Source organism: Mchenga conophoros, linkage group LG23 (genome assembly GCF_057382185.1).
Source record: "Mchenga conophoros isolate Kocher_MC1m ecotype Shallow Benthic linkage group LG23, M_conophoros_male_GT1.1, whole genome shotgun sequence".
NCBI lineage: Eukaryota > Metazoa > Chordata > Actinopteri > Cichliformes > Cichlidae > Mchenga > Mchenga conophoros.
In genome coordinates this window covers 8,443,111-8,470,738 of record NC_140547.1, presented here as the reverse complement: position 1 = coordinate 8,470,738, position 27,628 = coordinate 8,443,111, and the positions used below count along the sequence as shown (strand labels likewise).

The 27,628-nt window shown below is 41.6% G+C and overlaps 1 protein-coding gene and 1 long non-coding RNA gene across 5 annotated transcripts; one reads left to right on the top strand and one right to left on the bottom strand.

The window, feature by feature from the left end:
- Window positions 1-652: 652 nt before the first annotated feature.
- cracd (capping protein inhibiting regulator of actin dynamics) lies at window positions 653-27,146 on the top strand. Of its 4 annotated transcripts, none has more exons than XM_085265075.1 (9): window positions 653-908; window positions 20,218-20,383; window positions 20,826-20,958; window positions 21,044-21,199; window positions 21,486-21,701; window positions 21,801-24,363; window positions 24,918-25,108; window positions 25,200-25,362; window positions 25,609-27,146. In XM_085265075.1, the coding sequence occupies exons 3-9, from the start codon at window positions 20,917-20,919 to the stop codon at window positions 25,767-25,769; spliced, it is 3,492 nt and encodes a 1,163-aa protein (XP_085121201.1). In that variant the 5' UTR covers window positions 653-908; window positions 20,218-20,383; window positions 20,826-20,916; the 3' UTR covers window positions 25,770-27,146. The 4 variants fall into 4 exon arrangements, with proteins under 4 accessions (XP_085121201.1, XP_085121200.1, XP_085121199.1 ...); XM_085265074.1 differs by lacking the exon at window positions 653-908 and adding an exon at window positions 11,144-11,163 and having other exon boundaries at window positions 21,489-21,701; XM_085265073.1 differs by lacking the exon at window positions 653-908 and adding an exon at window positions 11,144-11,163.
- Window positions 9,917-17,235, bottom strand: LOC146546636 (uncharacterized). Its single transcript, XR_014890743.1, has 3 exons — window positions 17,146-17,235; window positions 16,744-16,839; window positions 9,917-10,485 (listed from the first exon to the last, which is right to left on the bottom strand). It is a non-coding gene; the product is annotated as an uncharacterized LOC146546636 (long non-coding RNA).
- Window positions 27,147-27,628: the final 482 nt, after the last annotated feature.

The window sequence follows — 27,628 nt, the reverse complement described above, 5'->3', positions numbered from 1 at the left end:
AACTGTCTGGCCCAAAGCTGGAATCATTGATACCACTGTATATAAGAGAGACTACAGCTAGAAATTCACCAGTGACTGGCAGGAGATGCAGCCAAAAGTTAAAAGAACAGCTGAGCACCTCGGAAAGAGTTCAACACACCGGCTGGTAAAACACTGCCCCCTGGTGGTGAATTTCTTAGTTAAAATTTGCCAAAGTAGTTTATTTTTGTGATCTTTGTGTATTTCCCTTTTCTATGGCAGTAACTTTCAAACTACTGACACCTTTGCTGCTTTGCTGATTACAGATGTCTTTTCAAATCTTTTTTACTTAATTAGTTTTTGAGAGACTCGCATGCCTTCTTGCCTTTTGAAGATTGGAGACAAAACATGAGTCTTTCTCTTAATATGCTGGATGGGTGAACGGGGGGTGAATATATGTGCCCTTCTCCGGTTATCCTACACGCAGCCCACAGTACGGTGTAAGCGGTCTGCTGTGTAACTGTGATGCTTCAGGGTTGTATTATCACTGGGCATCATACAAGAAAACCACAGACTCAAGACACCCTTGCAGGATTTACACCTGCAGGAAGACCACCCTGCCCTCCCTTCCCTCCTCGGTGCTTTCACTTCCATTCAGTTCGTCATTCCTTTCATTACCACCCACAGGCACGAGCTTACGTTACAGTAACGTGCTCGCATCGTGACCGGAGCTCATATATGCGCTGTTACTTCGCCGACACTCGCCTTTCTCTGGCAGCCACACCCTCCCATCTTCATCTCCATCTCTCACGCGTGCAGCTGTGACCGTCGGGCGGTGCGTGCGTCTCCGTGTCGGGCACCCGCAGCATCAGCAACACAAAAGGGTCGGAGCTGGAGCTGGGTTTACCTCAGCGCGGATCGGAAGGAGGGGATCGCGTTTCCGAGCAAAGGTGGTGGGATTTTTTATCTTCTTCTCTTCCATGTCGGTTTGTGTGTATGGTTACTGACTTCCATTTTCACGACGCTATTGACCTTGTCATTGTAGACCACCCCTCATTTTACCCATTGACCTGCTCAGATCTTCTACTCCATCCATCGCAGATCCGTGTGTGTTCGTCTGTGTATGTGTGTGTGTGTGTTTGCTGTAAATGGGCTGGTACTTGCAATTTGATCCGGTTTGAAATGCGCAAACGCCGATGTCAACAGGCCAGGTTGTGCTCAATCGTTACTTTTTAAACCCCAAAACAATCCTCATCAATTAAACGCCGTTTGGATGCTATCAGTGAAAAATGTGAGAAAAGCAGAGGCCACATTCTTTGTTCTCCACGCGCTTTTTAGTCTGCAATTAATAGACTGTAGTCCCCGTGCGGCGGCATCCGCTAATCTGCAATCAGCGGTTAGGTATCGATCGGTGCCTTTAGGGTGTATGTTGATGTTCTCCTTTACTTTGTCTTCCCCTAAACGATGGGCAGTCGGTATGAATTATAAGGATGTTTATGCCAGCTTGAAAACCATGCGCAGGCCATATGGTGCGGGCCTACATGTGCGGGGGGGAAATGAAGGAAATTATGGATTTATTTTCCCACGCGTCATTTAAAGCCTTTAAATCAATGCTGCAACACTGTCGTACCAATGGACTTTGAGGCTGAGACACACAGGCAGCGAATATTAATGTCAGCTTGCCAGATATTAATTCACAGGTTACTGGTGCTGGGTTTATGGTGCTGGTGTGGAGTAAACTGGTCTGTTTTCTGGTTGGCTGATTCAGTGCTTGACTGACATGAAGATGTAGACTGCTGTAGTATTTATGTTTTAGGTCATCAATAGAAAGACTGAAGCACGTGCTTTGCAGGAGAAAGATATGATAGTAAAGACGATGATAGCAGATAAGTGGAGTTACTTAGCAGCTATAACAACAAGCCGCTTCATATCCAGCCTTTAGAGTATCAGATCCACTGATGCACAGTAAACAACAAACCGTTATCGTATCATCACCACCCAATGGTGACTAACTGGCTTTTTTTTCTTTGCAGAGACATCTGCTGAGTGTCTTTGTAGTGCCAGACATGAATTTATTTTATTTGAGTCATGTATGGCCCTGGGACCTCAAAATAAAATGATTTAATTTGAAATTCTGTAAGATGTAAAAATGTCTGTCTGATACTCTGGTCTCTGTGTGTTTTAAATATCAGGAAAAACAGAGCTGAAAAACCCCATGATAACCTAGAAAGGTTGGTTGTTCATTAAACGAGTGACTGTCCAAGAGTATGTGCACAGCGTGTGATGCACTGACCGGATCCAGCATTTGATTGTAGTTTGCATCTTACTGCATGACCCACCTGACTCTGTATACTGAAATGAAACAAGTACTACGATTTGTCCTCCTTTAGTTCAAAATAGTAGCAGAATAACTCACAGTATGTTATTAACACAAAACTCAATTGTATTCCATTTTAATTTATTTATATGGCACTATACAGACCCTACTGCTTCTAGTGAGTCAAAATGCCCCAGGGTCCTTTTAGACTGCCTAAATGATTTGATAAAAGTACTGGATTCTGACACCAGCCCGTACCACCAGGCTAACCAATACACCAGCCCCTGTAAAAAATGTAAAAATGATAAAGAATTTGCTAGATACCTAACCTGATTAAATAATCACAGTTTTAATCATGTTGTGCAAAGCTCCGCACTGCCCATCTAAAGCATAAGTTCTCTTATTCTATACAGAGGTTTGCATTACGATTATTGCTGTTCTTCTCCAAAGCTAAAAAAAAAATGTAATTACAGTCTGGCAGTCAGTTCCTTAGGAGGCCTGTCCTAATTATTCAGTCCTCTGTGATGCAAGTTAATATCAACTCTTTAGAAATTTCCTTCCTGGATGATCTTAGAAATGTTTATGTAACACATCTCTGACCTAAATAATATGACCGCACAGTGTTTATTGTGTTTATGTTGTTATTCTTATTTTCCTGACATGCGTCATATATTTAGGTCACCACAGAAATGTTAGCATATATCAAAATGACAAGGGATTGCAGCAGGCTGTAGATCACATATCTGTGTAGGTTTGTATATTTAATGAGATCCATTCAAAATGTTCTTATTTGTGGACATTTCCCCCTCTGTGTATTTCTTATAAATCACAAGATGACATCACATTGCATCTAAACAAATTTCCGTGCTACGGAGAAACATATTCAGCCATGCTTTCCAATTTCCATAAAAAATTTGAATGGCTGCTTTACCACATGCCAAGTGTAGTGGCTGCTACAGTATCACTTAGCATAGAGAAGGCTGTTTGATCCTGGCCTTTTTCGCACAAAGTGGAATCGTTAAGACACTCTGCTCGCCGTGTGTGCGCGAATACACGAGGATGTGAATATCTGTACTAGAGCATGTTTGCGCTGCTTTACTGGGAGGTTTCTATTTATGCACATAGGCAGTCAGAGAACAGTCTGTCTTTGAAGTGCTGTGCTGCTGTAACATAGGCGGCATCCAGGTTGGTAAAGCCCCATCATTACCATATCCCTGTGAGACTGCAGTGTGATCCTGCCAAAACTGGAGAGTGGGGGGAATAGCCCTTATTACACAGTAACACTGTGGTGATTCTCACAGCCATTATGGTACCACGTCACATTATTATAAATGTAAAAAAAAGGATTGAGGGCAATTAGCTCCTTTTGTTCTCCTAAAAAAGGATATTTACTTTAAAAAAAAGCCACTAAATAGTTCCACAAGCTGACTTGTGTGTGTTGGATAGTGTTGGATAGCTCTAAAGGCTGTGAGCTTCACAGACTAGTCTATTACAGACATTTGTGACCATAACACTATTAGGGAGCTGTGATGGGGCGCATTACAGACCTTTATAATCACACATGTGCATCCATGATTGCAGTTAACCCACAAAGAAAGTCTTTATGAGCATCAGCCAGTTGAAATGCTGAATGCCACTCTGTTCTCCTGCACTGGATATCTGGCGGGGAAAACAAAGTGTCACTTTGTGCCTCCTCAGCACAGCAGCACTAACAGACACAGGAGAACGCCCATCTCTCTTCGCTAGGCACTCTCACTGCCCCTGTACCCACCGACACACCTCCTCCCTTCAGACTGTGCGTGTGCTCCACTCTCTGACACACATGAGCCAAAACTGACATGAGTTTTCATCATATGACGTCACCTCACAGGGACAATAATATTCTCATCAGCGTGAGAATATCAAGGGATGCTTACCGAGTCATTCTCCCGTGCGCCCACATACATGGACGTACATGCGCACACAACCGAGTGCTCACCGCATTTGACACCTGACTCCAGGTAATGCCCTAGATCCACAGTGACAGCAGGCAGGTGGAACAGGCACACACTCGCAGATCCCCTCGCGCACAAAGCGACTTCACAAGGGTAAGAAAGCAATCTTGAGCACACAGTTAGGTTTGCCTCTTCTATGCTGTTTGATGGTTGACTTAAGCTGTAGATTGGTGTAGACAGTCTCTCTCTGCTTGAAAGACACCTATCATGTTGCTCATGCTGTACAAGGTTATTATGTGCAGTAATGTTACTGTATGTTATTTGTCTAATAAAATATGCTGAGTCATGATGTTAGTGTGTGAGATGGTCAGGCAGGAGAAAAGGGGCTTTTTGCTTATTTGCAAAACTTAAGCATAGTCACTTAACACTTGCCTAATGTGGAAAATATAACCACGGTCATGTGATACATGTTGCACGTGACTCCTAAATCCATTGTTACACCACACGCAGCCTTTGGCTTTCAAAGGAGGGGACAAATACCAAGAACACTGCAGCTGGTGTTTACTCCAGACCTGTCCGACCAAACTGTACATTTAGTGCTTCTGTTAAGGTTTTTCAACACTACGCTTTATGGCTGCGGAGTTCAGGCAATAAGTTAATAATAAGACCATTAATGAGGTCCATGGAGAAATGTCAGTTACAGTCAGTTAACAGCTATACTGGCAGTTATACTCCCCAGATGGTCAATGATATTGACTACCTGCATCATGTTAGTTTGTCAGCACTGGCATTATGAGAATTTCAGTACAGTAATGTTAGCTCCAAGCACTACTGTGCACAGGTGCATCCTCATGAAGCTGTATGTAGTCTTCTAAATGCCATGTGCAACTCCAGTTCCACAAAAGTTAGAATGCGCATAACATGTCAATAAAAGAAGAATGCAAAGATTTGCATATCTCATATTTTTTCACAATAGAACATAGAAAATATATTAAATGTTTAAATTGAGAAAATTTACCATTTTAAGAATAAGAAAAAAGCATTTAGCAATGATGATGCCTTTGCAATTCCACAAGGACTACTGCACCCCTTTACAATCAGAGGCTTTTAAACTGAGTGCTGATAGCAAACTGGACTGTCCTCCTCCTCTTTAGTCTGAAAATAAATGTAATCTTTGCCTCATCTGAACACACAGCAGTATTAAACTGAGTTTTAACAGAGGTTTTTCCCCAGAGCCGACAGTGGTTTTTCTAGATCATGTTCAGATATGGCTTCTTATTTGCATGATACAAGTTTAAACCTGCATTAGTGGAATGCACGGCTGTGTTCACAGGTGATTTATGGAGGTGTTCCTGAGTTCATGTCCATTTTTAATGCAGTGTCCAATATTGACTTTCAGCCTTGTCCTTTACGCACAGAGATTTTTTCAGTTTCTCAGACTCTTTAATAATATTGTGTACTGTAAACGATGACATGTTCAAAGTTGTGGCAATTTTACTTTGAGCAATGTTACTTTTAAAAAGTTCCACAATTTGTAGATCAGTGTTTTTGAAGATTGAACCTCTGCCCATCTTTACTTCTGAGAAATTCTGCCCCTCTAAAATGCTCTTTTTATACCTGTTTTTTCAGTCTTTTGTTACCTCTGTTGCAAAACTTTTGAGACATGTTGCTGCCATCAAATTCAAAATGGGTTAAATATTTTTTCATTAAATAGTAAAATGTCTTAAGTTTGAAAATTTTGTACGTTTTCTATGGTCTATCAAAGATAAAATATGAGTCTATGAGAATTGTAAATCGCTGTATTTATTTTGTACCCAACATTTTTTGGAAGTGAGGTTGTAAATATCGGTGCTACTGCATCATCCATAAGAACGTTTCCTTATGGCAGTTTTTTATCTTTTGTCAGTAGATTATGCCTTAGCTCTAACTCAGGCAGAAGTAGGTTTAGATCTAACTCGCACAACTGAGTATGTTCACTAACTCACATGGGGCTCTGGTTTCATGGCAGCAGAAACAGCATCAGCACATGTTGGTGTTTTGATGTTTATGTTTGTCTTCCTTAAGCCCTGTACAGCAAGTGTGGTACAAAGGTTGTAAGAGGGGAGATTTGCATTAAAATTAGCTGCAAAAAAAGCTTAAAAAGACACATGTGGACTGAAATCAGCTTAGAGCATGGAGCTAATGGTTAATCCACCTTTAAATGCAAGTGAAAATGTGCAGCCCTGACAATAATGAAACTGCTAACAAATAATTTGATGAAATACTTTGCATCATCTTTAGATATTCAGGTTAAATTTAAAGTTGACTGTGACAGTAGAAGTCAAATGATCTGTAATTAACTCTGAATCCATCAGTGGACGACTGGATGGTCTGTATGAAAACCAGCCTGCTGCTGTAAAACCACTGCATTAGCAGGTGTAAGTGCGTCTGTCCACAGATATAGAAGACTGAAATAAAAAATAACAAATCAAAATAAGATTGTAGTACAAGTCACCAGCAGGTATTGATAAGCCATAGTCACTAGAAGTGTCAACAGTTTATGACCCTGGCGCCTTTTGCAGCATTTTCAATGCAACTGCCTAGCAAATTATATCTTTGCATACATATATACAGTGGGGCAAAAAAGTATTTAGTCAGCCACCGATTGTGCAAGTTCCCCCACTTAAAATGATGACAGAGGTCAGTAATTTGCACCAGAGGTACACTTCAACTGTGAGAGACAGAATGTGAAAAAATAATCCATGAATTCACATGGTAGGATTTGTAAAGAATTTATTCGTAAATCAGGGTGGAAAATAAGTATTTGGTCACCTCAAACATGGAAAATCTCTGGCTCTCACAGACCTGTAACGTCTTCTGTAAGACGCTTTTCTGTTCCCCACTCGTTACCTGTATGAATGGCACCTGTTTGAACTCATCATCTGTATAAAAGACACCTGTCCACAGCCTCAAACAGTCAGACTCCAAACTCCGCCACTCCGCCACGGCCAAGACCAAAGAGCTTTCGAATGACACCAGGAAAAGTATTGTAGACCTGCACCAGACTGGGAAGAGTGAATCTACAATAGGCAAGCAGCTTGGTGTGAAAAAATCAACTGTGGGAGCAATCATCAGAAAATGGAAGACATACAAGACCACTGATAATCTCCCTCGATCTGGGGCTCCACGCAAGATCTCATCCCGTGGGGTCAAAATGATCATGAGAACGGTGAGCAAAGATCCCAGAACCACACGGGGGGACCTGGTGAATGACCTGCAGAGAGCTGGGACCAAAGTAACAAAGGTCACCATCAGTAACACACTACAACGGCAGGGAATCAAATCCCGCAGTGCCAGACGTGTTCCGCTGCTGAAGCCAGTGCATGTCCAGGCCCGTCTGAAGTTTGCCAGAGAGCACATGGATGATACAGCAGAGGATTGGGAGAATGTCATGTGGTCAGATGAAACCGAAGTAGAACTTTTTGGTATAAACTCAACTCGTCGTGTTTGGAGGAAGAAGAATACTGAGTTGCATCCCAAGAACACCATACCTACTGTGAAGCATGGGGGTGGAAACATCATGCTATGGGGCTGTTTTTCTGCCAAGGGGACAGGACGACTGATCCGTGTTAAGGACAGAATGAATGGGGCCATGTATCGTGAGATTTTGAGCCAAAAACTCCTTCCATCAGTGAGAACTTTGAAGATGAAACGAGGCTGGGTCTTCCAACATGACAATGATCCAAAACACACCGCCCGGGCAACAAAGGAGTGGCTCCGTAAGAAGCATTTGAAAGTCCTGGAGTGGCCTAGCCAGTCTCCAGACCTCAACCCCATAGAAAATCTGTGGCGGGAGTTGAAAGTCTGTGTTGCTCAGTGACAGCCCCAAAACATCACTGCTCTCGAGAAGATCTGCATGGAGGAATGGGCCAAAATACCAGCTACTGTGTGTGCAAACCTGGTAAAGACCTATAGTAAACGTTTGACCTCTGTTATTGCCAACAAAGGTTATGTTACAAAGTATTGAGTTGTATTTTTGTTATTGACCAAATACTTATTTTCCACCCTGATTTAGGAATAAATTCTTTACAAATCCTACCATGTGAATTCATGGATTTTTTTTTTCACATTCTGTCTCTCACAGTTGAAGTGTACCTCTGGTGCAAATTACTGACCTCTGTCATCATTTTAGGTGGGGGAACTTGCACAATCGGTGGCTGACTAAATACTTTTTTGCCCCACTGTAAGAGGTGTCTTTGTTTTTGGTATGCACCTATACAGCCTACGTCTGACTAGCTGGTGCTGTTTGGATTTTTTGGAACCATATTTGCATATTTGCTGCACCCATACTGTATATGGGTGCAGCAAATACGTACATGGAAAGCCACCTGCTAATTAATACTATGTAACAGCAACTAATAAAATTACAAGAATTTCCTTCACCAAAATTAAAGCACAAACTTCATAGATGAGCTGTACTTCTTAGTGGACCATGACATTTGCTCGATAGTTCCATTAAAAATTCTTCAAAAGGCGCCAACGCTACAAACGCAATAGCGAGGTCGTATTCAGTTATTCAGATCAGTGGAGTTGAGGCCTAGCAGGCAGCTGCTGTCTGTCTGTTTGGCACACCTGTCAAAGCTTTATGAAAAGTGCAATTGTTAAGAAAGGGGAAACTACACATAGAGATCAAAGCTATTTTTTGTAGCAGGCTGTAAATGTGATGTTAATTCTGTTAAACTGGTGATTTTATCATGGCTGCAAATTGCCACACCGCAAACTGCAGTTTTTGTCATTTCTGTGGCTTTCGGCTCACTTCATAGAAACATTTAACATGAGGAACTGATTACACCATTACACTTGCTTTGCCACTGATATTTATTTTAACCAATATAGGGTGCACTAGATAGCAAGTGCACATGCATGCTCCTTTTACTATCATTGCTTGCCACTTTGTGCTGCTCTGTGCAACTGTTCTTAAAACAACTACATCAGGAGAACCAGGAGCAGTGTTTGCACATATGCAGGTGTGCACCTAGAGAACCATTTCAGTCTATTTGTAGTGATAAGCACTTGTTCTGTGTACGTTCTCGGTCTCCTTTGGCCCTGCCTGTTTCTATGATTAGTATAGGCTGAGACACGATCGAAGTCCAAACCCTAAGGGCACCTAACAGATCTTGGGATTGCATCTCCTTCCTCATCCATCGCTTACCATCTCACTTTCCAATCCATGCTCCCATTCTTCAGTCTACACCTGATGCTTATACACCTAACAAACCCAGACCTGTTGTTTTGTCACTGCACTGTATTTATTTCACCGTTTTTCTCCCAAAGACACAGCGGAGGCAGCAGGAACATTCATCTGGGTAAAACGAGCTTTGTGCAAAAGGGCAGATCGATGTTCCCTAAGGTTTTACTGCAGTGGTGCGCAGCCATCTCGAGCTGCGCAGCTGAAATAGGTAAACTGTTAACACAGCTCCAACACGTTCGTCTGTCTGCTTTGTCAGCAAGCTACCTGTGCTGTGCGATTATGGCACATAGCTGCTACAACTCTGAGCTATGCCATCAGGACTCTGGTAGCTGTCTGGCCTGAAGGATGTTGAGCTGCTGAGTCGTTCAAAAGCGCTGAGACGCAGCATCGTGTTATGCCACCGCCATACTATGATGCAGCTGTATCCTTGTCAAAGGCATTTCTCTGCTTCTGTAGAGCACATGGCTGCTCCTCGTGCTTCTCTCATCCCATCTCTGTCCTCTGCAGCAATCGGACTACACATAAACACGAAATAAAAGCTTCTCGGCACACAGACACTTTCTCAACATTGGCACAAGCAGCCAAACAGACAAACAATAAAACAAGATTCCACAATATCTCCGTTTATAGACACAAACACATGCAGTCTCTTTCCTCAAAACACGCTCTCTCTGTCTGTGTTCACACTCCTACTTCCAAACATGCTTGTTTGCTCCTTGTCCTGTGCTGGCTGGAGTCAGACAGGACAAAGAGCCTTTTTCTGGAGCGAGACATTTCTGAGAGAGTCTGTGCAGCTCTGTCACACTCAGGAAGGAAGCCCACGACATGCTGATCCCACTGGAGGCAGCGGGCTTCTCTCCAGCTCTCTCAGTACTGTCTCTGATATTCTCTGGTTTTATCCTGACCACTTGTGGTTTTTTACAACACAACACACATTCTGCTGTACATCAGAAAACCTCTGGCTCGGCCGGCGTGCTGCAGACAGGTGTTGACCAGAGGACGCTGGGGTTTCAGGGTTCAGGAAGCCATCTGTGGTGTGTTGGTTCCTGCCAGTTTAGGAGTTGCAAATAAGAGGTGGTTTGTGTGGATCTCTAATTATGAGGCAACTTATAATACCTGCATCTTAGCTGAGAACTGTTACTTTGGATAGACCTGAGTTGTTGGGGGTTTTAATCACTATTTTTGCAGCCACAGCAGAGAGACTTCAGAGAGCTCATCTTGTTTTTATCATACCCCAGGAAAGCCAATCACAAGAGCCATTCTGCAAGAGCTAACAAAGCCGACCTTTCTGATGAGAGTAAAATGGAAAGCGCACAGGCCCTTTCCTCTTCCTCCTTTTCCCTGAATTAAAATCTTAATAGCAGCATCCCCATGTTCACTTCCTTTTTTCTCTCATCACAGCCAAGGTGGGCAGTGATCATAGCAACGGACACCATGGAAACTAAGCATGACATGGTCCTAGAGGTAACCGAATCCAAAGGCCCAGGTAAAGTAGTTTTATAGACATCTTAAAGAGACGGCCTTTTAAAAAAACATGTTAGGTTCATTGCATCATGACCTTTTTTTTTTTACTGTCTCTTTAAGAACTGCATGGTGTGGTGATGGGTTTGACTTCATAGAAGAGATTTACTTCACTTGTGGTGTGTCCACATTCTGACTTCTTTAATCGCCTTGTTCTTGCTTGTCTGTGATCCCTGCAAGGGTCACGATGACCCTCATGGAGAGTGAGTACAGCATAGTGCAAATTGAACAAAGTAACACATCAATGTTAAAACATCATGAAAACACATTTGTGTTCAGGAATTGCAAGTGTACAGATTCTGTACATTTATTGGTGGACATAATCGATAGCTGTCTTAATGATAATGTTAACAGATTCGACTATTTGACATATATGCTGTTTCAGTGGTGGATACTTTTACTCTTGGATCTTTGTGATGTCAGTGAGACTGGATATCCCTAATAAGGTCATCTTACAAACATGCAGTGCAAACCTTTTAGTTGTGAGGGGCAGCCAGTCAGCTGACAGGTGACTTTAAGTGAGAGCAGATAAAATGTCACATTTCAGACAAAGATAGAACCAAGAATGAGGGGGAAAGGGAGCTGAAAAGGCATAATAAGTGTATATAATAAAATATTATGGACACAAAATGAAAGAATTATCATGCCCTTTTTGCATGCACTATTTCCTGGCAGCGATCACAATTTGAAACTGGTTGTAAATAACATGTCCAGGAGTTTATAGTGGCTGTAAACCCCATCCTCTATAGGCAATTTGGGAGTTTTGAATGTTGCTTATTCTGAGAAATATTTTTTAAAAATGTCCCTCATCAGTTTCATACCGCTTATTAGTGACTGTAAGATGAAAACCATGGCTTTAATGGTTCACTGCTCTGCTGATGCTTTAAGTAAAAAAGCTACAAAACTCTACTTTATACTACCTGCCCAGCTATAGACAGTGCATATTTTTGCTGTTGTTATAAAAGCATAAAAACATTTGAAAAGATTAGACACTAGTTGGGTTTTTTGTAGTTTTTTGAATCTCCCAGCCTTCGATCAGGTAATTCATTTACAGCAGTTTGAAGCTTACAGATAAAACAAAAACAACAACAAAAAAGAAATGCACAGGAAAAAACTGAAGAAGAGCTGAAGAAACCAACTATTTAAAAGATGAAAAAATAGGAAAATAACTCATTAGATTATATATGGGAGTAAACTTTTCATCTTAAGGGTCTAGTGAAGAGATGGCTGCGGACATTAGGGAATGTACTAGTGTGAGATGATGTAAAGGGTGGGAACAATCAGACATGATGGGTTTTGCTTTCTTATGTAACTGCAGGGTTTTCAGTGCTGTTCCAGTTATTTTGCTGCAGATATTAATCACCTTATTCAGTATGTTTTCTGTTTGATCTCGAGAGACTGATTGCAAATGACAGCTTGGAAAGTGAGTTCAAATTCAATAAAAGAGAGATAAAGTGTTGTCACCAGGGCCCTGTCAACCTGGAGCTTGAGGAGTTTGTCGATATAAAAGAAACACTGTAGGTTTTCTTATTCTCATGTCAGTATTAATATTACTATTAGAGTGGACCTGTGATGCTTCATATTTTCTGCATTAGTGGTTAAACTTATATATATTAAATATGACTATGTTTTGAATAAATAATTTCAATTAATTTACATGTAATTCTTGTCAGCTAAACGTTTCAAACTGCCGCAGATTCTTTTCCCCACTTTTGGCTCACTATGATGTAAGTGACAGCAGATATTCCTCATATAGTCATCTCAAATCAACATAATTGGTTTTGAGCTCATAAGCCCCTCCCGCCTGCTCTTCAAAGTGTTGTTTTTAAGAAGCAACCAATCAGGAGAAAGTTAGCTTAAACGAGGGGAATGAGGCCCAGTATAAGATAAATAGGGATTATTGTGAACTGTGAATGCTGCAGAGCATTACGTTTACCATTAAAAGTTGTCACTTTGTATTACATATGAGGGCTAGGGTTACATAAGACATTTCTATGGCTTACACCCTTTCTGTCTGAAATATAGCAAGTTTTAGTTTTAGTCTGGCACTGCTTGTTTTGTTATGATGAGATAGAAATGAAAAGTTTGAGTCTAAAAGTAGTTTATTTTATATTTATTGTCTTTAATATGGTTTCCAAATACATGTAGAATTGCAGTGTTTGTATTATTCTGAGCATCAATCACTTTATTAAAAACCAAGTCCACTATGTGCCACAGATTCCTATTTTAGGAAAAGGAAAGAGTGGACATCTTATACTTCTATTTCCTAGCATGGTGGCAGGGGCCTAGGGCTGTGCAATATGAACAAAATCTCATATCCCGATATAAGAATTCTATCGTCCCGATAATGATATAAATCACAAAAATGTAACATTTTCTGTAAATTCTGTGAATCTCGGGCAGCTCGACTTGCGGGAAGTGTTTCCAGCTGCGCGTCATGTAGCTGGAGTCGAGTGTTTTAACCGATGCATGAAACGATACATTTTTAGACATAAGTTGTAACAGCCGCCGTTTTCTTTGTGAGTATTTATTACACGGCGTGCTGCGGGGAAAAGCCTGTTCTAACGTTTGAGTCTAAGGTTTATTTTTTTAGCACCCGACGGCTCTTTTTTTTACTTCTCATCCGTAAATAATCTGCTCTTTCATGTGATTCAGTTTATTTTGAAAGGTTTCAACAGGATCTTGAGCTTTATTGTGAAAGGTTTATGTGGAACATAAACAAGCGGACACGCGATGCTGTTACCGTCGTTGTTGCTAACCGCAACGCATAAAAACAGGCGCTTGTCCATCCGTATTGTGGTTATATTAAATATACGAGAAAGAGAGAACTTTAAGAAATTAATATAGCCACTACAGTGACCATCAAAACGATGAAAAAATATTGCCGTAAACAGTTTATTTTGCGAAACCACGAAACAAACGATAGCGTAAAATGAAACAATAGATGTTTTTATATCGTCATCTGATATATATCGTTATATCGAACAGCCCTACAGGGGCCTACCATGTTTACAAAAAGTACTATATTTCAGCAATGCTGCACTGGTGTGATCCATCATATGTAGCAGCATGGAAGGAAACTGAATGCAAAACAATAACCGATATGCATATACAGGCAGTTCTGGCAGATAAAACTCTACAGGACTTGATTGTTAAAACAGGAAATCCATGGGTAAAAGCCACACTAGAGGTTTGGAAAATGGTAATAAAAGAAAATAAGTTGGATATAGATAAATACTTGGTGTGCTGCTGGCTGCATGTAAAAAGGCACTGACCAAAGGGTGGCTAACACAGGATTCACCAAGTGAGTCTTAAAATTAAGGTATGTGTCAAGTGATGTACATTTTATTTCAGGTTTAACTTCAATAAACACTTAAATTAAAAAAAAAAAAAAAAAGGTATTATCACCTGAATATTACACAGCTGCTGTGTTTTGGTTTCCCCCTTACATTTATGGATCAAGGATCACAGACTGCATACTGCATAAATAGTTATTTTTAGCTTGCTTCCTCCTGCTTTGTTCTGCTTCCGTCTTTTACCTTCACCAGATTTTGAATCCTGGATTACCAGGGTCAAAGCATCCTGCATTGCGAGCACATGGGAAGCAAGACGTAACCCTCAAAAATAGGTTGTGCTGCTGCACAGTCTTGTTCTCTGCAGAAAAAATGTGTCCTGCCTTGTTTCATGCATGAGTGTGTGAGCATGCCCATGGCGGTGTATTATGAGCTTTGTACCACTGGATTGGCCCTCATGCTGGAAGAGCGTGCTGCAGGGAAACAGAGCATCACCGTCGTACCCATAATATGAGTCGCTGCACTTGCACTGAGAGTGAACAGGTCGATGCCACCAATTTGATCAAAAAGAGACACAAGAATGGCATGAAAAGAAACAAAGCCAAGGTAAAAAATATCAGAGGCCTCCTCATAATCACTCTGTAATATATCCCAAAAGTACTGCTTTGAGATTATCCACAGATTAGGCAGTCCACTATTCTGTCATTCAGTGAGCTGTTTTTTACCAAATTTAACCTGATTCCAAACTAGGGTGTTACAATAGTGGAAATTTACACTCAATACTGATAGAAAGGAATGTATTTGATTCTATTTTGAAAAACCACAGGGGACAAATGACAAAAACATAAGGTATTGCAAAAAAAAAAAAGATAACATCAGTGACAACACTTTTTAAGCTGTCTGGCGCAGTGCAAAAAAATGCTGTAACTGTAAGGTATCTTATTCTTTCGGCTGCTCTCTTTATGCGTCATCACAGTTGATCATCTGCCTCCATCTCACAGTCACACTAACCCTCTGCATGAACCTCCGCTCAGGTTTTCTCATTTTTCTCCTGCCTGGCACCTTGATATTCAACATCCTTTTTCCACCATCTTTGCACCATCCCTCCTCTGTACACGTCCAAATCATCTCACTCGTTCCTCTTTAACTCCCACTTGAGCTGAGCTGTCCCTCTGATATATTCACTTCTAATCTTGTTCATCCTGGTCACTCTCAGCGAAACTCCTAGCATCTTCAGCTTGGCCTCCATCTCCAAACTATACATCACAGCAGGTGTCTCTATCACCTTGCAACCCTTCCTTTTCATTCTTGCTTCTATCCTTCTGTCACAAATCACCCCTGACACTCAACTCCACCCACTCCACCCTGCTAGCACTCTCTTCTTCATGTCTCTTGCTTTTGATGTTTGACCCCGGGTATTGAAGCTCATCAACCTTTTCTTCCTCTACTACTGGCAGCTCAAACAGCTAACAGATCATCTGCAGAGGAATGGCTTATTTGAAGAGTTTCAGTCAGGTTTCAGAGCTCATCACAGCACAGAAACAGCTTTAGTGAAGGTTACAAATTATCTTCTTATGGCCTCTGACAGTAGACTCATCTCTGTGCTTGTCCTGCTAGAGCACGCTGTAGGTATTACAGATATTACAGGTACTGCAGTGGTTTGAATCATATCTATCAAATCGACTCCAATTTTCTGCACGTAAATGGAGAGTCCAATGGTCCTTTGGAGGTTTCTGTTTACATTACATATGCTTCCCTTAGGCAGTATCATTAGAAGACATAGTGTACATTTTCACTGCTATGCAGATGACACCCAACTATGTCAATCCATGAAGCCAGATAACACACACCAATTAGTTAAACTGCAGGAATGTCTTAAAGACATAAAGACCTGGATGGCCACTAACTTTCTGCTTCTTAATTCAGATAAAACTGAGGTTATTGAAAATCTTAGAAATATGGTATCTAACCAGATTCTTACTCTGGCATTACCTTGGCCTCCAGTAACGCTGTGAGGAACCTTGGAGTCATTTTTGACCAGGACATGTCCTTCAATGCACATATTAAACAAATATGTAAGACTGCTTTCTTCCATTTGTGCAACATCTAATAATGATAATAGATTTGTATAGTGCCTTTCAAAGGGCGCTTTACACAAGAGTAGAAAAAAAACGAAGGTTTTGTTGAAGAGGTGAGAATTTGGTAGCCTAATAAATAAAAAATACTAATAATAATGATGATGTGCTTTATGTCATGAGCTTTTTGGAAAACACAGCATTAAAATTTAGCATTAAAATGCATAATTTTGATTGAGGACCTTGTGCATATACTGGTGGTTGAACCTTAATAGAAATATTAAAAATTATTGCTTGATTTCTGGCAGCTGGGAATAAACCTTTCATTTGGTGGTCTAACAAATTTGTTGTCATTACTATATATTCTTATTATTTTACTTTTGCTTGAGGCAGTGCTGTACTTCTAGACCCTTACCTCCATATGTCGTTGCTCATCAATTAGAGCTGTTAAGGTAGGCTGCCAACGTTTCTGTCTACTTGCTGGTAGGCTTTTATCAGCTTCAATCTTTGACTTCAAGAGAAACACAACACTTTTTAGCTTAACAAAATGGGTTATTTTGTCAAATTCACGCTGTTTATTACCGTTACAGATCTGCAGGACTGATAACGCTTGCTACCTAACGTTCACATTAAGGTTTAGCCATAGCCGCTAGCTGCTACCGTAATACACGCTAATGTGGCTATCGGGTAATTGCTAGTAGTTAAACGGCTAAGATTAATATTTATAATTCATGAACTGTTTCACACTTAAAAGCATTAGTGACCTCTCGAAAGTTCTCGTATGTTTTTTTTTTTCAGTGTTGTGAATCTAAACTACCTCAGCAGCTGTTGACAGGAGCAAAGACAGCGCTGTCAGTCTGGATGCAGATACAGGGACTCATGATTTTAGTTATCAATCCTATTCCACTTCCTCAAATATAAGAAATACCTAATACTTGTTTATTTTACGATTTTAATAGATTTGCGTATTGCTCAGAGTTAGATTTAGATACTAATCTAACTCTAATGTGTGTTTTGTAACCATTTTATCAAACGCACAGTTTAAACCCAAATCCATTTGACTCGTGTGGACATATGTCTCGATTGATTGATTGATTTTATCAATTTTCTTCCATTTTGGTCATTTTAGGGTGCATTACATAACAAGAAGCCACGTTAGGCAGCAGAAACACAGATCAGCCACAATATTAAAAACAATAATTAAATTATTTATTTAGAGTACAAATGTTTTGTGCAGTAGACCTTGTTTTGTCTTGAATCCTTTACAAATCTTGACTTAAAAATTTGTTTAGGTTGAAAATTTATTTTATATTGAAGGGCGGTTTCGTAGCACAATGTCTGAAGGTGTTTTCTGTTCCTTCCTGTTTGCCTTTGGAGTAACATATGACAGATTGCACCTACATGTGCTATATCCATAAGAAACTGGGGAAAAAAAATACAAATATGATACAAAGTCATGTAAGCTCATTCATCATTTTCATAATATCATCGCTGACCAAAGACAATGACTGCTGGTGATTCACTGCTTTACAAGCAAACATCTACCTACAGGTTTTACACTTAAGTATTACTATGACAGAAGCAAATAAATATAAAATGCTGATTTGTGTGCCATGGATTTGCTAGTTATTATTATTATTATTATTATTATTATTATTATTCAATTTGGAAAGAGCCATGGTGGCAGTTTCTCCCATAGATTTAAGCTAAGCTTCACATTAAGTCATGAAAGTAGCTAAGTCTCGAAGTCTCTGCAAGAAAAGGAATGAACATGTTCTTCTTTGGGATCTGGGGCATCACAATGGAAGGTAACCCTGTCACATCCATGTTTTGAAGAAAAACAACAGTAGTTTTAAGTTTTTATAGAAAAAAATGGGAATAGTTTTTATCTTGGCTGATACTTGTGAACATTTTTCAAAAAGAAAATGAGGGTTATGTTTTTTAGGTAAGATTTAAGCTAGGGGACAGGGTAAAAAAGATAAGGTGTATATATAGATCTTTATATAGATCTTTTTTGGAATGATGGGGGACTTCAGCAGAGTCAAATATAAGATGAACAAGATGGAAACATCTGTCCCTTGACACTGAGTTTCTAAAATATTTTTTTGTGTAAACATGTCCTCTTTCATACACAAAAAAACCCTCGAGTTCTTCAGGGTCAAGGAGTGGGGAAATTAGTTTACTGTATCATTTCCCATCATGCCTTTCGTTTAGTGAGCAGCATGCAAAGTGAAATCCCACACCGGTTTCTACTTATAGCACTGAAAGGGATACCCGCAGAGCCCAGAGAATGCCTGTCTGCACAGTGGTGTAGAGTAGCTTTGTAGCTTTGTAACCTCACTCACTTAGTTCAGGGAGTGGACCTTCACAACTACACAAACACACAGAAGTAAGACACACAGCTGGGTAGCTGCTGTAGTTTTGAAGGAGAAATGTTCTGCAGTACTTGTTGAAACACCTCAACCAAGGCTGAAAAGTCCCTCCACTCTGTGGACAAACTGAATCCCTGGATCAGGAGAGAGAATCCAGATCCAGATTAGTTTGTGATATTAGCTTAAGAACATCAGGGGATGTCTCCCAATTTCAGTTAGGTATGTATTTGTGATGATATCACATAAAATGTCAAAGTTTTGCTCTATATCTCAATGATAAAGAATCTGCTAAAAAACTTCCTGGATCTAGCAAGAATCCAGGAAGTCTTTAGTGACTGGATTGACTCCAGAAGTTGAAGCAAGCCAAAACTCTCGTAATTTGTTTTTAACTATTTGATCCTGGTAACCAAGAGGAAAAAAAACAGGAAGCAATCACATTATTTTCTTGGAGGAGATCATTAAATTGTTTGTCTACAGTTTTAGCCGAAGAACCAATGAGCTCCTGCCATAATGTGTCATCCGTCCATGTTCAAATAGCAAGAATTGCTTCTCCTGCTACAGTAGTGGTCAGGATTTAATCACACTTAAACACAATTATCATCTAATGCATCTTCAATCAAATTGTGCTTAAGGTCAGAATCATAATTGTTTTGTTTTTTTATGCGCAATAAGCTTTGAATTATGATGGATCGCGAATTGCACGAGCTACTGTTTCAATGAGGTTCTGTTAAATGTTTTCAAGCAAACTTTTATTGTTATGTTATTGTTTGGATCCTGAGAAGAGAGCGCACAGACACGTTTTCGCGTTTACACATGGGAAAGTTTAGTGTAAGAGTTTATAACTTACTGGCATGAACAATGACGAGGTGGTAAAGATACCTACTGAAAGTCCAAAGTTAAATTCTTCGCTTTTGTCAAACACTTCCTCATGAATCAGCACTGATCTTGGTAGCAATAGCAGGGTTTATGACAGCTGCCCTGTTTTATTGTGTCTAAATCGACACACTTGAAGTGATTACCTCACAGACTGATAGATTAGCGAATCTTCCAGTGGTACCTGTGATATGTGTAGCCTTGAACTTTTATATTTACTGTAGTGCTGCACACATGTGGCTAGTTTGTAATAGCTTTTGGAGTTGTGACGATAACTGAGCTTTCCCTACTTTCAGTTGTGCATTTATTTTCAGTCTGTAAGTAGGGGAGCTAGTGACCTCCTCCTTTTTTTTTAATTGCTTTGGCTGTTGGTGCTCTATTTTTTATGTGTGGTGTCGATCTTTCACACTTCCTGTAAATACAAGTATGAACCAAAGAGCCAAGGTTTTCTTCTCATTCCATCTGCTGTTTTCTTCGTTTTCTTTTAACTCCGTCAAACACATTTCATTAAGTACACGCGTGTAACAATGAATATGCTCATAGGCACAGTCCTGCTCGTTATCTCGCCCGAGGGTGAGATATAAAGATTAATGATGTGATTGCATGTGGCTGTGGTTGTCATCCATTCTCCTTTCTACCGCCAGAGAGAAGGCGACAGGGCAAGTTCCAGCCGTTCAGACGACTGTTTGGGAAGAAGAAGAAAAGACAGGCGAGAGAGGGCTTTGATGGAGCAGAGCTAAAAACCAGTTTTTCCACAGGGGAAGTGTGCAATGGTGTTACATCTGATGAGGAGTCCGATCAAAATCTGAGGTTAGTACATGGATCAGTTTTTTTTAAAACATGTATTCATCTATACTATACACACAGAAACTGAGCTTATTGTCCATTCACTACACTACCAAAGGTTGGAATTTGTTGCTTTTTTAAAACAGTACATTGTTTTTTTTCTCTGCTAAAAGCAACTCAGCTTCTTATTCACTTCTAGACAAATGAAAGTGTTAAATCACGCGGTTGCAAAATGCTGCAAGGTGACATAATCTGTAAAGACAAAGGTGAGGCTGTGCTTTGAAATGACTTTAAAGGCAAAAGGCTTCACTGACAATACGAGCTTACCTGTAACGACTTGTAACAGGACTGCGGGGTCAATCATTTCACTGTGTAAAGTTTTTTGCTGCTGCAAGTTTGTGATAAATGCATGAATGACTGACAGATGACACGCTGCAGCACTGAAGACAATCTCCTTCTCCTGCAGGGAGTTGAATCCCATCGGATCTCGAGCTCTCTCACACGACAGCATCTTCATTCCAGAGGAACCGGTGAAGGAGGCTGGTCTGGATCACAGCATGTCCCAGGAAAACGTGTCGGATAAAGTTAGGAATCTGCAGGTGGGCCGTGCAGAGGTGTACACTCACTTCTCTTTTTGCTCCAACTAGATATGTTGTAATCATTAATTGCTTTTTATCCTCACAGAGGCAGATAGCACAAGGTATAAAGTTTGGCCAAAGGCCTCCTTCTCTGAGAAGAAGTGAGGGAGATGAGGGCAGCTCAGATGAGGAAGAGGTTCCGCGTAGCCCTCTGAAAGTTTTGGCCCAGGTAGAAGCGGAGCCACCAGGAACAGAGCCAAAGGTATGAGTTGACTGACTGGTAGGTTTTTTGTTTGTTTTAAGTTTGATTAATTTAACACAACATTTGTTCTGTTTAAGTCTTGGGTAGCACTAAACATGTGAAGAAGTTGCTTAGAACCTTTTGTGATTCTGGTATATCACTCCACATCAGGGGATTGTATTAATATTAAATAAACACATAAATAAATAAACAACCTTATCACACCACGGACACCTCTGCTTTCTGTGTACTGTGTCTACAGAGATCTCTTTAAGTCGTAGTTTAATTGCTCTTACTGTGACATAAGCAGGTGCAGGGAGGTCAGCCATTTGGACCACACAGCCCCCCTGTGAAGTCTCCAAGGTCCAAACGAGTTCTTCCACTCACTGGCACGATTGAGTCCATCAACCTTGATGCCGTCCCTCAATCAGTTCCTCGCTTAGACAACGCTGCCGCCAAACATAAACTCTCCGTCAAGCCGAAAAACCAGAGGATTTCCCGCAAGCACAGACGATTCACACAGGTGAGTTTCTTTTAATGTGGGTTTGCATGTTTGTTTATTCTGTGACACCCTTTGTTATTGTTAAAAAAAGCTGACACTACTTGGACTTTTGCATTCCAGGACCTCCAAGAGGTATCCATTCCTGGTTTGGTCCAAGATGACCTCGAAGCAGCTGGCATCTCCACAGACGACCAGCGTAGAGCGTCTGTTGAGTCCCCTGAAAGCTTCAAGAAACAAAGACTCCATGAGGAGGAAAGACAGGAGGCGAGGAGGATGAGAGAGCTTGAGGAGCTGAGGTTCAGACAGGAGGAAGAAGAGAGGAAGAGGAGAGCAGAGGAGCTGAGGCTGCGTGAACTGGAGGAGGAGAGATATCGTATGCAACAGCAGGAAGAGGAGGCAAGGAGGCTGCGCGAGGAGGCAGACAAAAAGAGAATGGAGGAGGAGGAAAGGAGGATCAGAGAGGAAGAGGAAGCAAGGAGACTGCTAGAGGAGGCAGAGAAAAAGAGAATAGAGGAGGAGGAGGAAAGGAGGATCAGAGAAGAAGAGGAGGCAAGGAGGCTGCTAAAGGAGGCAGAAAGAAGGAGAATGGAGGAGGAAAGGAGGATCAGAGAGGAGGAGGAACGGAGGTTCAGAGAAGAAGAGGAAAGGAGGATCAGGGAGGAGGAGGAAAAGAGGATCAGAGAGGAGGAGGAAAGAAGGCAAGAGGAAGAGCGCATGAGAAGGCTGGAGGAGGAAAGGAGGATGCGAGAAGAGGAGGAGCGTCGGCAGAGGGAAGAAGAGGAAGAAAGGAGACGACTAGAAGAACAATGGAGAAAAGAGGAAGAGGACAGGAAGAGGCAAGAGAAGGAGGAAAGGAGGAAACATGAGGAAGAGGCAAGGAGGCAGCAGGAGCTTGAGGCTGAGAGGAGGAGGAAGCTGATAGAAGAAGAGGAAAGAAAGAAAGAGGAGGAAGCAGAGAAACTGAGGTTGTGGGAAATGGAAGAAAAGAAGAAAAAGGTAGCAGAGGAGAAGAGGAAAAAGGAGGAAGAGGAGCAAAGAAGGATGTCATTGGAGGAGGCTGATGGGAAGTTTGATCCACAAGAGATGAAGAGAAGAGCTGAAGAGCTACGCTGGAGGGAGATGGAGGAGAGACAGAGGCCATTTACTTTTAAAGTGTCCTCTGGTGAGAAACAGATTCTCTTCCAGAAGGTCAATCTGACGCCTGTTACGCCGGCCTCCAGCCACCAGAGCGCTGCTGTCGCTTATCAAAGAGATGGAGCAAAGGCTTCCTCCTCTGAAGGACCAGACTCCCCCAACCTGCCAGCATCTCCATATGTCCCCCATACAGCTATCCTAGTGACAGGCGCCCAGCTATGTGGGACAGCTGTCAATTTAGACCAGATCAAAGACACCGCCTGCAAGTCCCTGCTGGGTTTGGGAGAGGATAGAAAGGCCCAAGGAACACCGCCAACAAAGAGCAAGACTTCCCCAGAACGCAAGTCTGGAAAAACCAAATCACTCAATGAGTCTGTGCTCTCTACCGATCAGTCCAGTGCAGCTGTCCTGGCAGAATGGGCAAGCATCAGATCAAAGATATTCAAGGGGGTAGAAGAGGGGAAGTACGACGAGTACCCAGAGCCGAGCAGGAGCCAGTCTCAGTCCAGCGCTGAAGAACAGCCTCTGTTTGCCCACACGAACCTCAGGAAGACCATGTCTGCTAGCGCCAAGTTCTCCATCACCCCTGCAAGGAAGAAGTTTGGAGATTCAAATAGGAACTCTGAGGTGTTTGGTGCAGAAGATAAGGAAGCAGGAGAGGAGGTTGCTCCACCTGGAAGCCCCACTGTAGCCTCTCCTTCTCCATCAAGTAAACCTCAGAACAGGACAAGTAAAAGTGTCCGCATCATAGAAAGAGGGTCAGATGAGTGTATGTTTGCCAAAGACCTTCCTTCTTTCCTCGTTCCCAGTTCTGAAATTCAATCTGAAGAGGCAGAGTCGAAGAGCAGGGTTCAGAGTGAAACAGAGACATCTGAAAGCAGAGTGGAGGGAGAGGAGCAGGGCCAGGACAGTGAGGAGAAGCCTTCTCCTTTTGGCATAAAGCTGAGGAGGACCAACTACTCTCTGCGTTTTCACAGCGAGCAGTCCACAGAGAAAAAGAAGAAGCGCTACAGTGCTGGGGACAGCTTTGATGGCGTCCCCTCGCCTCTTACCCCCATTGAGCCAGACTCTGATGCCTCTTCTGTCTTTTCTGACAAATCAAGCCCCACGTCACCTCAGAAAGAAGGCGCGGTCAGCAAGTATTTACATGCATCTGCCTCTCCTGCATTCCCCCGGGGTAAACTGACTAAGTCTACCAGCCCGACTCCACACAGTGAGGGTGAGAAAGTGTTTTCCAAGCCACCGCTCTACCGCAGACCAGTGACATCACCTAAGCCTACAGGTGCAGCCCCAACACCTCCCCCATCACCACTACCTAAGGTAGCTCATGAGTCTCCCAGTGATGATTCAGTGGAGAGTACAATGGGTGTGGATTCATCCATCCAGGAGCAAGCCGGAAGGAGTGAGGAACCTTCAGCCCTGCTGCACAAGAGCAGCCAAAGTCATGTCCAAGGGGAAGAAGAGCCCAAGGAGAAGAGGTCATTCTTCCCCTCCATTAACATACCCTGGAGGGAAAAGGCAGACAGAAAGACAGAACTCATCAGGAAAGGTCAGCATCTTTGTTAGTTAGCTGAAATTATCACGTGAAATAACGAGCTTTAGATGAACCTGTAAGCTTATCTTGATACTTTTAGACAAAACTGTGTAAGCTGCTTCATCCCCAAGCATCTCCAGACCGTAGCTTCCTATTTAAGTAAAGAGACATAAGCAACAATCTTCTCATCTACATAATGCAAATCCATTTGATTTGCCAATACCTTGGCAACATTTACTGCTTAAAAGGATGTTCCATACCTAAATCAAATTACCATTTATCCATCTAGATTGTTTTGGCATGAGTTGGTGATATTGGCAGTAGAGATGTCTGCCTTCCCGTGAATATACTGGGACTAAATGATAAATCCGCAAGCAATTATGTGAATAGTTTTTATGTAAATGGCTATTTTCTTTCTACTAACCTACACGCATTGTCGGACAGAAAGAAAAAAAGGTCCTGTGGAAAAATTTGGAATATGATTTTGAGATGAATGTTTTGTTAAATTAAAAATAGTGTTTTGTAGTATCAAAGCTTTCCAACAACATCTATCGTGTGTTCATCTGCAGAAAAACCATCCCTACAGAGCAGGCACTCACTGGACAGTGCGAGGGTCCAGGAGAAGGAGGCTGGACCTTTGTGGATCACACTGGCTCTTCAGAAGCAGAAAGGCTTCAGGGAGCAGCAGCAGAACCGGGAGGAGCGTCGTAGCCAAAGAGAGGCCAAGCTGGCAGAAAAACAAGCTAAAGAGCGAGACAGTGTATGCCCCACAGATAAACGTTTACACACTTTCTCGTGATCTCCGTAACATACTGTCCATCTTCTGAATGGATCCCAAATCTCTTTTGCAGGTTACACTGGTGAGCCCCACAGACAGCAAAGGAAGTGGAAGCACCAGTCCTTCTTCTAAACCTCAGACGCCAGAGGAGCCCAAGAGACCAGAGAGCCTCCTGGGAAAATTTGAACGCCGGGAGCACCTAAAGAAGGCCAACACTCTACCGAGCTCTGTCACTGGTAAAATTGTCATATATCGTAGTAAAGTGAATATACTAAGTAGCTATTAGCGTCACAAACAACAGGATGAGCTCTTTTTCTGCGATTTCTGGTTATTCTGATTACAGTTGCTGTTATTAGTCAGGCAAATTTCTTTATTTCCAGAAGCTCTTCTTCAAAATTAATCTGTTTTTTAAAATGAGTTTAATAATGGGATATAGAAAGCAAACAGATTAGTAACACATTTTTACATGTTTGTTGTTGCAGTTGAGATTGCAGACTCTACACCGTCGCCACCTGCTGTCAAAGAGGTGTCAAAGCGCTTCCCCTCCAGTGACTCTCCGCAGGTTTCCACAGAGCCGGCCTGGCTTGCTCTGGCCAAACGAAAGGCCAAAGCCTGGAGCGACTGTCCTCAGATCATCAAATAACACCTCAAACCACCAGCTACACACGACACTCCGGCCTGCATCAAGAGTGTACACTGCCCACAGACTCTGAAACACTTGGAGTGTCACCATTAACTGTCCCCCCCCTCTGAGAACTCCACCTCTCACTTCTCACAATGAAAACTCTTCCCGACTGTGAAACCAGTAAAGCTCTCCATCTCCTCCTAACCCCCCCACATACACTGGTTGGTACTATTATCATGCTAAAGTGCGCTTCACATTCACTTAATCCGATACAGCCACACAGATATAAACAATTGATGCGAGCATGCACATACTGTATAAAAACATAAATTATATGTCTCTTAAACTCCTGCAGCCAATCGCAACCATGGTTGGCCACTGCAATAGCCAACCTTTTTCTTTTTTTTTTAATTGTGTAGCCAACTGTGTCACCATGGTTGTAAATAAATCATTTGCTCAACACAATATAACACTTCTTTATTATAGAGGTGAAGCTCTGATCTATGACAGTGTTTAATCAACAGAGGGTAACTGTCTGAATCATGTTTTAAGGGCTACCAGTTTAAACTCAGCACGAACCTGCTTCTGGAAGTGTTACAGGCATCCCCTCTGTCCTTCTTGGCGTTATTTATGTAAAGCAGCAGCTCTCCCTCTCCTGTGTCTTTTCTCTGAGCCTTGTTTTTCATCTACAAGAGATGCCTTTTTTTTATCAACACATACTGGAAAATCTTAGCTTAACAATTCTCACTGTGCCCGTGACGACTGTGATAGCTGTCCAAGGAGCTATTGTACAATTTTGCCATGATTTAAAAAGAAAAGAAACATGGTGGGTGCACCTAAACACAGCACTGAAGACCACAAGTGTTACTGGGCATTTATGGTGAACCTGCACCTCATCCTCACAGCTGTGTGCCGATGTAATTTGGATTTTTTATTTTTAGGCTTTGCTTATTGGAGACAGATGTGACACCTAGCTGTAGACCTACGACTCTTATAGCTGTCCTCCTGTAACACGCTCGTCTTAGTAGGCTTGCGCCATCACTTTCTCTTAAATGTGATATGATCCTACATAATGTAAACATTTCCTCTATGAAGAAAAAAAAAAACTTGATTCTTATTTCCTGCCACTCACTTAATGATCTGTATCTATGTAAGTATGTACTGTATGTAAGTGAAAGGCATTGCCGGAGGTTCGGTCAAAAAGAGGGCCCTAAAAGAGGTGGACTCACTGTCATTTTGTTTCTAACTTTGGTCGTGCACAATAGTGTAGTGTACGCAGTGTTGTATGTAACAAAAAATGTTTGGTATTATTTGCACTTTTTTGTCCCACTTACAGATATGAAAAAAAAGATACAAAATGTTATGAATAATGTAAATTAAATACTGATGTCTGAACCACAGAACTGCCGTCTCATACTGTTCAAAATCACGAAGGGGAAAGTACTATGCTCATTACAAACTCCATATTTCTATTCTTGAAGTGGCTTTACATGATTCATAATTCAAATTAATCCGTTTACCTTACTGCTAAGTCTCGGTGCAGCCCTTGAGTTCATATTTGAATGAAACAAGCTGTTTTAGCTCGCTTCCTTCTCTGTTTTACATTATTCTAATTGGGACATAATCTAAAAATGGTTTTGATATACTTTTGGTAAACTATATCATCAAAAGTATTCACTCACCCATCCAAACCACTGAATTCGGGTGTTTCGATTACTTCCATGGCTACAGGTGCATAAAGCATGGTGCACAGAGGCCTGACCTCCACCCAACAGAACATCTTTGGGATGAATCAGAGTGGACACTGTGAGCTAGGGCTTCTCCTCCAACATTTATATGCATGTGAAGGCAGATGAGCAAATACTTTTGGCAATATA